Below are 13,751 nucleotides of genomic sequence, written 5' to 3'. Positions count from 1 at the left end.
GGAAGCCGTGCATTTAGTATTGTAGGCCCAAACTTCTGAACTCCCTTCCAGTTGATGTCGGACAGGCACGGCTGAATCTCCACTGCCTATTGAAGACTTTTAAAAAAAACACTCCAGAAGGAATTTTAACATAAGTTTGATTTTTATAGTTTTATTTTAGTGTTTTATTTTTATAGTTTTAACAGATTTTTACCTTCTCTGTACTGTTGTATACCACATGTTATTGTATTTAAACAATAAATAAATTGTTGAAATGAATAAAATAAATAATTTTGTTCTGGAACTCAAGTCAACGGGACCTTGATGAGATATTTAGTTGTGAAAACTCACTTGATTTTTCACATTTGGTACATACGTTTTCTGACTGCTAGAGCTTTGACTTCATGCACACACATTGCTGAAGGCCAGATGAGCCTTTGAAAGTCAGACTTAAGCCCAATTAAAATTGTTCAGCCTCGCAGGTGATTCACAAGTTTATTATTAATTTGTTTAGGGCATTGTAACTGTCAAGCTTTTAACTGTTGAAGTATTGGAACCACCCAAACTGAACTGGAGGAATATAAGAGGGAAAGAAAATTATGCTTGCAAGCTTTTTTTCTTTTTCTTTTTAATCAGCAATTTAAAAAAAATCAGTGCTTTCAATAATAAAATAAATGGCCAAAACAAATTTCTCCAAGCACTCCAAAGTCAAACACAGCCCTTTCATAGGCCAAAGAGATCACCAAGTCTTTTCAAGGCCACCGATCTTTGGACCAGGTTTCTTATGAACATGGAAAGCACAGCCATATGAGAAACACAAAGATGTTTTAAACGCCATTCCGCCCCGGTTTGCTTTTCACCCACTCTAATTTATTCACACAAAAGACAACTGCAGCATGGCCTCCGATGCTGATCGCTGGAGCAAGGAGTGCAAAGAAGGGGGGAAGTCAGGCAATACTCAGCTAGGAGAAAGCTAAATAAGCAGCAAGATAGGACAGCCCCCTTTGTTGAAGGCAGCTGGACTAACAGCAACATTTAAACAGATAACTTAAGAGGGATTTGCCCCAGCATTTGACTCCTGAGCTGTGCCTTAAGTAGATCTGTTCTTCCACTGTTTCGTGCACACACAGGAAGACTGAAGAGACACAGGAGCGCTTAATGGCAACCATTTAAACTCACTGACTACAGGGTTTGGCACACTAAAGCTATCCCACAAGGCAAGGATGGCGAACCTGTATCCTTCCATTAGTAATATCAACTCCCATCAGCCTCAGCCAACCCTGGTAATAGTCAGGTTTGTTTTTTTCTGCTAATAGGGATGATGGGATTTGTAGTCCAACAAACAAAAAAACAGCTAGAAGGCTACAGGTTCCCTGGCCTTATTATAAGGAATGCTAAGATTCTGCGTCCCACTGTTGCTTTCAATCAATGGCATTAGTTCGCTCGTTCTTACTCAAGCACACACACAAGCTCTGAAACAGACACACTTCCTGTCGCCTCTCCTCTTTACCATTTATGTTGGGCGTACAAGCAGAACGCATTACTTGAGAGGAGAGCAGGCAGGAAAGTCAGCACACAATTTAGGAGTCACCGGTTCGGGGTGCTGGGTTCAGCCACCCCAACACCGCTTTCTTGAGAGTCTTTCCTGTGTTCTCTTCGGAAGCGGCTCAGGCTGAAGAGGACTTCTGGAAAAAGGTTCTTCTGAAGGAGGTGGGTGGCCTTAGCAGCATGTCTGACAATGTGCACCCAATACCAAGGTGTGCACTCGTATGTCAGGTATGGAAACGCCTCCCTGGAGTGCTCTTCCCGTCATGACCAAAACAGTATTTTGCTCCCTTCTGCCTCACTTATAAAAGCCTGGTCCACTGGCTTGGGCGGCGTTTCCCCACAAACGGGTGCAAGTCCCCTCCCATATGGATCAGACCACCAGTTTCACAAAGCAACTGCAGTGAGTGGAAGAACTGGATTAGGCCGTTTTGTTCTTTTGCAGGACTCACTCAGGATTTTAAGCCCATTTTAGACATCATCTGTTCATAGACAGTCCACGCCATGGCCGCCATCAGTGTTCGTCGCAAAGCTCTTGGGACGGCACCTCGGAAAAAGCCTATTAATCCATAATCCTGCAGGAGGAGAAAGAAGCAAGTGTCGTTGTTACTCTTAAGCACGCAAACCCTTCAGCAAGGCACATTAATGCTGCAGCAAATGTTCACCAAGTTTGATTTTCAGTTAGAAATTAAAGAAACCCCAAACTTGAATGAATGGTCAACGTTTTCCAAAGCTGTCACAGTTGCTACTATTTCTCCTTTCTGCTTCTGCATCGGGTTTTTATTCTGTCTAGAGACTCTCCCTCTTTGTAAAAAAAAAAAAAAAAAACCAGAAGTTTTCCTCTCGGGAATTATAGGGACAGAACTACCCAAACTGTATAGAAATTTATTCATGTATGCAATGACAGCGGCAAGAACGTTACTTGCCCAAAAATGGAAAGAAGAAGTGGTCCCAGCAAAAGAAGAATGGATACAAAAACTTGTGGAATAGGCAGAAATGGCAAAACTTACCAGAAAAATAAGAAATCAAGATAACAAACTTTTTTATAAACGAATGGAAATGGTTTATTGAATATTTACAAATAAATTGTAAACAGGTAAAAACATTGGCAGGATTACTGTAATAACCTGCAGTTTTATAGGAGTATATATTTAAAGTAGATAAATAAATGAGTAAATTAAGTTAATTTGGATATTCAGAAAATATTAAAAATAAATTTAAGGAACCGCAGAAAGAGGGGGAAGGAAGTCAAGTTTTGAAATGTCAAAATGATTAAAAAATTATTGAAATATATAAAATTGAAAATCATAAAAAAATAATGAGACTCCCTCTGTTACCTAATGGGTTTAGCATTAACTGGGCAAGGATCACGTAATGAAAAGTATCACATGGTACTAGGTGTTAACAACGCTCCACATTCCTTTCCCCAGGTTTCTTACTAAAGCTGGATGAAAGGAATCTGGGGGTGCTCAAACTGTTTCAGAAGCATGTTTAAAGGAAATCCAGGTTTCTGAAACGGAGCTGTGTAAATTTTCGTCAGGGTTAAGAATGGTCAATATAATTATGACCCTAGCCAGGCAGGTGAGAAGGAAGGAAGGAAATTTGTGTGTGCATTCATTAAGCAGGTAGTCATTTGAGCCAACCCCATGTCTTGCCCTTGTTCTCTTAATCTAGATAGCAGTGTCTCTGCATCATAACATCACAGTCCCAGGTAAGGTATTCTCATGTTGCAGGATGATTAGCAAAACATATACCAAATGCTTACAAAAAAGGGGGCAAGCATTTGCCTTATGGACACAACAATGCTTAGGCACAAATGCTGATGAAGGAACTTGACAGATTCTCTCCCTTGCGAAGACGAAAACATTTTGTATGGGTCCAGCTGATCAGCATAGAAACCTAACAAAAGAAACTTTTCAATGGCTATTCTTTGAACGGCACTAGGAATTATGCAAAAGGATATACTTGTGCATCTAGAACCATAAAAGGTCTAGTTTGGTGAAGAGCAGGACAAATGCATCATTCGGTGATACCTTAGCTTAATGAAATATTTCTAAACTAAATAAATTTCTTGGGAAGGGTTGTGTTATCTTTCTCCCTTTTAATTGTGTGTCCAAAGGACAAAGATATGGTTTACAACCATTTGTTCCCAGAGCAGGGCTAGCCTAGAATTGCTTCTGTCTGAAAGCAAGCCAAGAGTGATTAAAAAAACCGAAAGTAGCACATCCAAATACTATAATTTAGCTAGTTCATGCAATTATATCTGTCATCAAAGTATGCTCTGCCAGTTAATAAGAGCCAAAGTACTCTTTCAGACCTGGTACAGTTGTACCTCGGAAGTCAAACAGAATCTGTTCTGGAAGTCCATTCGACTTCCAAAACTTTCAGAAACCAAGGCGTGGCTTCCGATTGGCTGTAGGAAGCTCCTGCAGCCAATCAGAAGCCGTGCCGGATGTTCGGGTTCCAAAGAACATTCGCAAACCGCAACACCAATTTCCGGGTTTGTGGCGTTCAGGAGCCAAAACGTATGAGTGCCAAGACGTTCGACTTCCAAGGTACAACTGTAATGGGCAATCTCTCTATATGTAGGAAGGTCTATGCAAACACAAAACAACACTCTCACAATTCTGCAACACCAAAACAAAGTCGTAAAGTCAGAGCAATGTATGCTAAGTCCAAAAGGTTGATGTGCAGTGATTCTATACTGAATTTGTAAAATTCAGTATAGTTTTGAAGGGGAGAGTGAGGAGATAGCAAGCCGAGAGAATGGGTCACATTGTGTGAACAGGGTTTGCATGTAGAAGTTCCCAGTTTCAGTACATAAAACCACGATACTGCGTTTTAGGTCCAATGGTCAGATACTGTATAGTGGTATAACTAACGCACCTTTCTGGGAAGAAAGTTGCTCATATAGCTGAACACTCCCTAGCAGCTTTTGGGGGCTACAGACAAGAACAAACTGTAAGGCCGAAGTCCTATCCAAGCTCAAACTGCGCTTCTGAGCATCTATTATTATTCTGCCTTTCCACCCTAACAGGGACTCAAGGAGGCTTACAGATAAAAATAAGAACAGCTGATGACGCCAGTCTACTCCTGCCTCAAACATAGCTGGAAAACCTTCAAAGCCTTCGAAAAAAATAACAGTATAAAAATGGGATTAGTTAATGAGCAAACTCAACCTTACCCTGAAGATTAAGGCAATGGCTTGGCGCATCCGGAGGTGTTTGTCGGATGACACCTGAACGTGGGTTTTGATGACGTCAGCAGGCTGAGTTGCCAGCGATGCCAGAATCCCCGCAACAGTCCCACAGCCAAAGCTCACTAAAGGCGAGAGTGCTGGGTCCACTTGGTCTGGAAAAGAACGAGCAAAAACCCATTTCACAATTAGCTTTCGGCAGGAGAAAAGAAGGATCACAAAGTCTTATGCCAAATCTTTCTTAACCATCTTAAAACCTCAGTAACAGCCACTTATTCCACCTAAAAGGTACTTGGATAAAAGGAGATTTCAGCTTCCTTAAGCAACCTGTCACATTTGCCTTTCCCCAAATTTAACCTATTCCTCCCAAACTTTGCCATGTGCCTTGCTCTATTCTGAACAAGTTTTTACTCAAAGCAAACCCACTGAAATAAATGAACCTAACATAGTCCTGTTCATTAAATGTAGCTGACTACCGTCCTTATGACTTTCTAGTTTGATTTCCCTGCAGCATGCTTTCAAACTGGCTCTGACATTTCGAACAAGTACTAACCAGCGTTGATCGTTTATCACAGTCCTATTAAAACATACAAATAAATAAAGTAAGAGGTGTCTGCCAAGCCAGCTTCAATGGCATTCAACTTCATTGTGGCATCATCCCATTGCTGACTCAGAAATGTGCTCTGCTGTAACTTCCTGGACCTACAGTGTTCAGTGCTAATCTGGCACAGCTAGGTAGCTGACTAAACAGATTACCCAGCAGATTATATCATGGTGTTTCCCCCCCGCAGAGTAAGGCCGCAATTCTATTATGCAACAGACATTTTTTTTTCCTTTTAAGTAAACATGCTTAAGACAGGGTTGCAAAGAGACCAGGCATAGAATAGACCATAGACAAAGGACTATGTTTAAAAGGGGTGTTTTAGAAGCAGCATCCACCACAACTAAATTTCAATCACAGAAATAATCATGCAAATAAATATTCTTCACCAATTATCAGGTGACAAGATGACACATCTCCAAAACTCTGCCAACTCTCCGAGTGTAGCAATCTGCAGTTATGTACACCAACAATGACTGGTGCATAGCAAATATTCTCCAAGCAAAATTACATTGCTACAAATATTGAAATGTGGACTGTCAACCCACCATTCAGTCATGCAGCTCATTCTTTGGTCAACCAGGTGAATAAATACTTCAATGGCTCATCCTGATCCTGTTGGAAAAGTCTGATGTATCTTATCTAAACCCTACAATTTAAATTCTGGGAACAGGACACTGTGAGGACAACATTACAACATTACAACCACCCTTACCATATGGTGCTATCTTTTTGGTTTGCATGTAGAACATCAAGTAAATGCCAGAAAAGGGCGCATCACGCAGGAGTGTTGCAGTCAGACCGCTAAACAAGCCCTGGACACTTTCTGACCGATAGATGCTCCTCAGGGCTCCATAAATGCTTTCATAGCCGTACCTTCCACACTGCAAACCAAACACAAGAGTGAAATTGAACACCTACAGTGAAAGTGTCCTCAGGCTGTATAGTTGAAGGGCAACAATTGACCTATACAAACCGGTTGAGGGACTAGTACAGCCATTTTTTTTAAAAAAAAGTTACAAAACTCACCTCGTACCGTGTTTTCACTACAGTGATAGGCAACATGCAAACCACAGCTACAGTACGCGAGGTTCCACCCAGTAAAACAGACTCCAGTGCTGTAGGAGAACGCTCCAGCATAAAATGCTGTTTTATCATATATAAGGTGCTGAAGTAAATCCCTACTCCTGGGATGCATCTTGCAAAGGACTGTGAAGAGATGAAAGGGCAACAGTGGGGAGAGAGAAAATATTTAGTGGTAAGACCACAATGGAAATTCTATTGCATATTTATTTCTTTTCAAGCTACGTGGCCGGCTCACAATTCAAAACACCGTAAACACGAGATTACATTTTCTACAATCTTAGACCTGCTCAGAGCAAAGCCATGGAGATTAATGGAACTAGTCATGTTCATTTATTTCAGTTAATAAGGTGTTCGTCTCACAAGGAGACAAATGAGGTTAACGCCAACAAATCCAAAAGAAAAGAAAAACACTGTTTTATTTAGGCAACTTACTGGAGAAACACCCTTCCACAGCCCCAGTATACTTTCTGTGCGAACCACCTTAAGGAACAGAGTTACCATGCCAACACGGCCTGATCTGCAAGGAAAATCAAATCAGAGATTAAAAACAGACACACATTATCACAATAGTCTGTTGATAGGAAACACACTGCAAAATAACCCTTTCCTCCTTCTGTTGGCCAAAGCCCTCCAGAGATGAGCAGGTATACCAAGCCATTCCTGCTTCCCTGAACAAGTTATTCGATGTCCATTTAATACACAAAAGAGGTTTGAATCCTGCCATTCTTTTCTACCACTAACATATTAGTTTATGACAACACTACGTGAAAAGGCCAATACGCTACTTTGACATGTGCTTACATTTTAGTTCATGGTATCTAGAGTCTAGAGTACTTGCTGTTTCAGTGGGAATGGCTTTTTGGAGCTTCCAGTAAAAGTGACCCATGTTTTTAAGACAGCTCTAGCTAGATGAGTCACCCAAAACAGGACTGGCTCAGGCATACAAGCGGTATGATTTTTTAAGTTTGGAAACCTCATTGTAAGCCAGGGTGATTGCACAGACTCACAGCCCATAATCATACTAATTATGGATCATCCTGGTTATCTACTGACTGAGACCACCATATAAATGCATTTATTAGATTAAAAACTGAGGCTGAAATATGCTCTTTCCCCTCATGGTCTTGCAACACCCTTTGGAAGACCTTTCCTACTTCATTTGCCAAACACTTTTCACCCTCTTCTGTTCTCATTCTGTCTCTATTCCAAACCTCTAACACCAAGGGCGCAAGCGTCTCTTCTTGAAATATCAAATGCTTACCCATTGACAGATGGCTGTATGGTCTGCAGGCGGGTTTTAAGCAGGTCTAGAGGCTGGAATAGCAGGGTAGAGCAGGTCCCACTGATGGAGCCACAAACAAAGGCTTTCAGAACAGGGTGCATCTTCAAAGGATGCAATGTTAAAAGAAAAAGCCTTTAAATGAGACGTATTATCCCCAGCAAAGACATAATATATATATATTAATGCTCAATTCTGGAATTGTTTTCATAAATGGTATCGGTCAAAATGCTCAACAAGTTGCAATTTAACGCCAATGTCCTGCAATGCCTCTCACGTGTTTAAGCCCGTTGGAAGTCTTGTGACAACTGTGCATGATTTCAACTAGTTATAGAAATGTTAAGGGAACTCATAGGCAACCAAGCCCAACCCCGTAAGTGCAGAAAATCCACAGCTACAGCATCCCTCGTGCCAATACTTATCAATCTCACCAAAAAAGTGTCTACAACATTCCAAATCTATCTTTTCCACTGTCAAACTGCTAATACTACCAGAAAGCTGTTCCTCGTGTCTTGAGGAATGTGTTACTTTGCAGTAAATTCTCTCAAGAGAATACTTATATGGGTGTCTTCAGTTATAAAGGTAAAGGTAAAGGGACCCCTGACCATTAGGTCCAGTCGTGACCGACTCTGGGGTTGCGCGCTCATCTCGCATTATTGGCCGAGGGAGCCGGCGTATAGCTTCCAGGTCATGTGGCCAGCATGACAAAGCCGCTTCTGGCAAACCAGAGCAGCACATGGAAACGCCGTTTACCTTCCCGCTATAGCAGTTCCTATTTATTTACTTGCATTTTGATGTGCTTTGGAACTGCTAGGTTGGCAGGAGCTGGGATCAAGCAACGGGAGCTCACCCTGTCACAGGGATTCGAACCGCCGACCTTCTGATCAGCAAGCCCTAGGCTCAGTGGTTTAGCCCACAGCGCCACCTGGGTCCCTGTCTTCAGTTATACGTCACCATAAATGAGCATCTCAGGAATCTCATATAATACCTCACAAAATATCATCCTGGTTTATTACACCAGCATTTCTCAACCGCTGTTCCGCGGCACACTAGTGTGCCGCGAGACGCTGGCTGGTGTGCCGCGACGTGCCGCGACGAGAAGGGCGATTTGCATTGTCACGTGCCTGGCGGCCACCAATAGACACCACTGCCCCGCCGGAAAGCAATATTTGGCAAGTGTTTCTTACAGTCATAATTATAATATAGGGCGACACAGAGTTAAATTTTTTAACTTTTTTAATGGTGGTGTGCCTCATGATTTTTTTCACGGAACAAGTGTGCCATGGCCCAAAAAGGGTTGAGAAACACTGCATTACACGTAATGTACCTTCCGAATACATTAGTCTGTTCGTACACTGACACTGCAATCCTATGCTACATGTAATGAGGCTTACTCCTAGATAAGCACAGCTTAAAATCACAATGAGTAACATAATTATTAAATCATAATATCATGAATTAATGCTGCCATCACTAACCAGCCCCTCAAATACTCAAGAACGCAAACCCATGGGATTTTCGATCTATACATTAACCTGCACAAGGATAATGGCAGTGATTTATCCAGATATTGTTGTGGCTTCAAACACCCTTAATAGGGAATCGTCCCACTGAAGAGAGTGAATTCACTTCCAGAAAGGATGTATAGAATTGTGCTGTTAGTTACATGTACATGTGAAATGCTGCTTTTGACAGGCTCGTGCCTTAAATCCCATTAATTTCAATTTCAGATATTTACGGGGGTCCTTTGGGACTTCAAAAGTGCTTGTCATTGACAGGAACATGGCTAGGAAATCAAGATTTCCGCTGCAATTTCATGCCTGGAAACAATAAGATCTTCAGCCGTGGTTCTCACAAAATACTGACCATTCTCGGTATTGAGAAATCAGTCAAGGGAAGATCACGGAACGTTCCAGACCCAACCCATCCAACGGCAGTGGCAACAGTCCAACTGTGGCATCTCTGAGAATATAGTGGCATTGGCTTGAAATAAGGCCACTTGTCTGCAAGTAAGCAGCAGCTGAACAACTGACAGCCAGCAACTGACTATTAGTTGACTCTCCAGCTGACTTAAAAGCGTAAGAACATAAGAAGAGTTCTGCTGGATCAGATTAGGGGAAGTCCATCCCATCGAACTTCCTGGCCAGCTGGATGCCTACAAGAAGTCCGCAAGCAAGGCCTTCTCAGTGGTTGCTCCCAGACTTTGGCACTCCCTCCCTTAGCAACGTTAGGCAGGATCCTTCATTGGTGTCCTTCTTCTGGCAGGTGAAGACCTTCATATTCCAGAAGGCTTTGAGGAACTGACTGCTTTTAATGAGAGGGCTGGTGCTTTGCTGTTTTTAATACACGCAGTTTTAATTCTATTAATGTTTAATTGTTTGTTAACTATTTCCTCCCCCCCCCAATGTTTTTAGCTGTTCTTATTTTATTCATAAGCTGCTTTGTGTCCCTATCAAGGCAAAAGGCAGGGTAAAAATCAACAGAATGACAATGATGATGATGATGATATGAACATAACACTCCCCAGCAACCATTATTCAGAGGCTAATCCAAAAGCCCCTCCATAGAGCAGTCAGTAGAGCACAGGGCTCTTAATCTCAGGGTGGCAGGTTCATTGGGCAAAAGATCCTCGCCTTACAAGAGGGTTGGGCTGGATGACTCTTGGGGGTCCCTTCCGACTCATTCTACGCTACCCTAAGGAGGAGCCACAGAAAGCCTGTGTCATCCATACGCCTGCCTAGCGCCTCCTTTTCCATCCCCTTTCCTCCACGCACAACAGGAGGCTGCAAATTCCCAACTTGGTGGTTCCCTTCTGTAATTTGGGTTTCGTTCTCTGCTTCGTGGATCGCCTCAAAATTTTTGAACCGAGGAGCAGTAAACAAATTTAATAAATAAAAAAAATGAAGAAAGGCTCCACTCCGGAGTCCCACCTCCCCCCAGGCAGAGACCAGAAATGGTCCCCACCACCCCATACACCCCTCGAACCCCTACCCCACTCCCCTATACCCCCACCCCCCATACCTCCTACACCCCCAGGTCTACAAGTTTAATAAATAACAATGAAGAAGGGCTCTTGTCCCGACTCACCCACCCAGCCAGAGACAAGAAGCGGTCCCTCTCCCACCCAAGCTGGGAGGGCCTGCAACTCTGTCCGTGCTTACTCGGGAGCAAGCCAAGCCATCACCCGGCAGAGCCGCCCGGCCGACTTATTGCGGGGGGCGGGATGCCGGCCAGCCCAGCCCTTCCCCCCCCACCCAGCCCCCACTCCCACTGACCGCCATGGCCTCTCGGCCCCCCGGCCAACTTCTCCTCAGCTCCGCCTCGGGTCCCGCAGCCGAGGGCATCCCACACAGCTCGCCGCCGGGCCACTGCGACGCCTCCGACGCCCGACCAATCCGAGGCGAGGGGAGGAGCCTGGCCGCGTGAAGGGAGAGGCGGAGCTTCGCCTGCCGCCCCGCCCCCAAGGCCAAAGGACCGCGCGCCAAGAGCGGTGACCGCGGAGGGCGTCGGGGAGACTTGGAAGGGGAAACCCCGGGGTCATCTAGTCCAACCCCACGCGCAGGGCGCGCGGCTAAAGCGTCGCCTGGCACACGGGCGCCCAATCTCGAAGCAGAGGAAGGAGGGTTTGCAGCCGGCAGCCCCCCTGGGGGGGGGAAGGAAGGAGGGCTTGCAGCCAGCAGCGCGCGCGCGCGTTTTTAACTCACTTTATAGAATCCTAGAATCGGAACTGCAGAGTTGGAAGGGATCCCGAGGGTCACCGAGCCCAACCTTTTGTGGGAGCCCAATTTTGGCACTGGAAACAAATCCCCAGGCTGACGAGTGCACAGGCTGACGAGAACCACTTACATACATATCCACATTTTCTCTTAATTCGAAATGTATATCTGCAGCCTTTTAAAAATAATAATAATTGCGCAGATTATACTTATTTTTCTATGTAATCTCCCAAATAAACGTATTTGGTGGTGTTTATTTTCTTGACATCTGCTTTATATAAATAAATTCTATTTCTAGCTGGTTTCCATGAACATCGCAACACTGCAGACAAAATGTATTTGGGGTTTTAGTGCCTTTCCAGCACAGCCGAGGCTAGGTGGGGAATTTATAACGCTGTTTTAAATACCTATGTTGAGCATCCCGATCTTAGGAAGCTGCCCAACTTTCTTACCACTTAACAGTTCCACCTTGTTTCGTACTTCGCGTTTGCCTGCAACAGAGCAGGTTGTTCATTTAATATTCTAAAGGCAGATGCTGGAGGAAATGAACCTAAAGATTACTAAGGATCTTGGAACTGAACCTAAAAATTACTAAGGCTCCTGGAATTGAACCTAAAAATGATTGAGGATCCAGGAATTAAACTTAAAAATTACTACATTCTGGAATTAAACCTAACAATTGCTAAGGATCCTGAACTCAAACCCAAAAATTATTAAGATCTTGCTCCTCTCTGCAAATTCAGCTTCGATCTATATGCTACCGGTATTACGTTTGCGTCGCCAGATTTTGTAGGACTGCAACTCCCATCATCCCAAGCACGTCGCTTGGAGATGACGAAAGAGCCCTTCTACGGTCTGTAGAAAGGAAGCCGGGTGGTCAGAGGCGGAGCTAGGAAAAAGGTTAGAGCTAGGGAAAAGGTTAGAGTCACACATCTCCATAGGTTGAATTTGAGCTAGTTTTTATAGAGAGATGAAAGCGCTTTATAAAAGCTTAGAGGAAAAGGCAATTGGATTCGTGAAAGAACGTGGAGCCCAACTCTGGTACTGAAAAGAAACCCCCAGGCTTAGCCTCTTTCCCAGGCTAAACATTCCCTACTCCTTCAACCATACCTCATAAGGCTTGGTTTCCAGACCCTTGATCATCTTGGTTTCCCTCTTCCATAATGTTGCTGTGTGTTTTTTAATCTGCTTTTGGTTGATCCTTAATGCTTATTTCTTTTAATTAAATAGTTGTTTTAAACTGCTTTTACTGATAATTTTATTCTTTTCTTTTTGCAAAGTACTCTGATGTGAGTTTAAAAATTAAGCAGTATGGGCAACCCGCCATTAACGTTACTTTTTGAGCCACCGCACACATCAGTAAAATTGTGTGTATTGTATTGAAACACCGTTGGAAAAGCCTGCCAACCCTCTGTTCTGCCCCCACCCCGATCCACCCCTCTGGGTGACGTTTTTGTGACATTTATCAGTCACTTCTGTGTTAACGTTTCCGTGCTCTGCTCTGTCATGCTGGCCACAGGACCTGGAAGCTGTCTGTGGACAAATGCCGGCTCCCTTGGCCTATAGAGTGAGATGAGCGCGCAAACCCAGAGTCGTCCGTGACTGGACCTAACAGTCAGGGGTAAATTTACCCAGAGCCATCTTTCCCATAGGGCTTAGTGGTGCATTGCGCCAGGGCGCCGGCCTCTCAGGGGTACCCCAGCAAGTGGGGGAGCGGCACGGCTTTGCCAACGGCCTCCCCTTTCCCTGCACGCCCACCAGCTGCGCCCCACCAACCATAAGGCTAGCAGGTGTGCAGCTTCCCTCTCAAGCCTCCCAAGCCTCTGCGGGGATCGCTCTCCCGCAGCGGCATGGGGGAGAGTTGCTCCCCCCCCCCCGATGGCTGGCAGTGCGCAGCTATGGCCACCCCAACACTATCTGTGGTAATTTGGGAGCGCTAGGCAGATATTTGCACCCCGGTGCATCTGCTAAAGACGGCCCTGCCTTTACCTTTACCTTTCTGTGTTACCTTTCTGTGTCTGCAGTTGCACACATATTGAACACATGTTAATGGGTGGTTGCCTACATATAAATGTTATGAGATAAAAGAATAAATAAACTGCAAGCAGTAGCCTTCTGTCATGCCTTAGAGGGCTGTTTGACCCCTATTTGATATACAAGGATATATAGAGATGTATCTCCTTCAAGCAACACTTCCACGTTCTGTCAGGCTATTCTTTGGGTTTGGCCCCCCCCCCGGTTTATAAATATAAATAATTCTGGCTATTTACTGACCCTCCCAAGGATGCAGAGACTATGAACTTGTTTTTGGGGATGGCCTAATTTCACTTCTAAACTGATAGGCAGTCG

General features: G+C 44.1%; 1 protein-coding gene and 1 long non-coding RNA gene across 6 annotated transcripts in view; one reads left to right on the top strand and one right to left on the bottom strand.

The window, feature by feature from the left end:
* The window catches only part of LOC148684201 (uncharacterized), a 380,707-nt gene that overhangs the window by 132,228 nt on the left and 234,728 nt on the right, over positions 1 to 13,751 (top strand). The gene's annotated exons all lie outside the window — the stretch shown is intronic.
* Positions 132 to 12,158, bottom strand: SLC25A38 (solute carrier family 25 member 38). 5 transcript variants are annotated; one of them, XM_035130017.3, is made up of 7 exons: positions 11,391 to 12,158; positions 7,669 to 7,790; positions 6,840 to 6,924; positions 6,351 to 6,530; positions 6,037 to 6,205; positions 4,709 to 4,875; positions 132 to 2,099 (listed from the first exon to the last, which is right to left on the bottom strand). In XM_035130017.3, the coding sequence occupies exons 2-7, from the start codon at positions 7,788 to 7,790 to the stop codon at positions 1,977 to 1,979; spliced, it is 846 nt and encodes a 281-aa protein (XP_034985908.1). In that variant the 5' UTR covers positions 11,391 to 12,158; the 3' UTR covers positions 132 to 1,976. The 5 variants fall into 5 exon arrangements, with proteins under 5 accessions (XP_034985908.1, XP_034985906.1, XP_034985907.1 ...); XM_035130015.3 differs by lacking the exon at positions 11,391 to 12,158 and adding an exon at positions 10,774 to 11,083; XM_035130016.3 differs by lacking the exon at positions 11,391 to 12,158 and adding an exon at positions 10,778 to 11,083.

Source organism: Zootoca vivipara, chromosome 11 (genome assembly GCF_965207765.1).
Source record: "Zootoca vivipara chromosome 11, rZooViv2.hap1.1, whole genome shotgun sequence".
NCBI classification, from domain to species: Eukaryota; Metazoa; Chordata; class Lepidosauria; order Squamata; family Lacertidae; genus Zootoca; species Zootoca vivipara.
This window is presented reverse-complemented; position numbering and strand designations above follow the sequence as displayed.

Bases quoted from the DNA above. Each gene is read 5' to 3' on its own strand.
- SLC25A38 (XM_088653658.1), bottom strand. From the start codon at position 9,666: ATGCCACTATATTCTCAGAGATGCCACAGTTGGACTGTTGCCACTGCC. The intron at 7,791-9,552 runs GTCAGTATTTTG...CATCCTTTGAAG, and splicing joins ATTTCTCAATACCGAGAATG to ATGCACCCTGTTCTGAAAGC. The intron at 6,925-7,668 runs GTAAGCATTTGA...TTTTCCTTGCAG, and splicing joins ATACAGCCATCTGTCAATGG to ATCAGGCCGTGTTGGCATGG.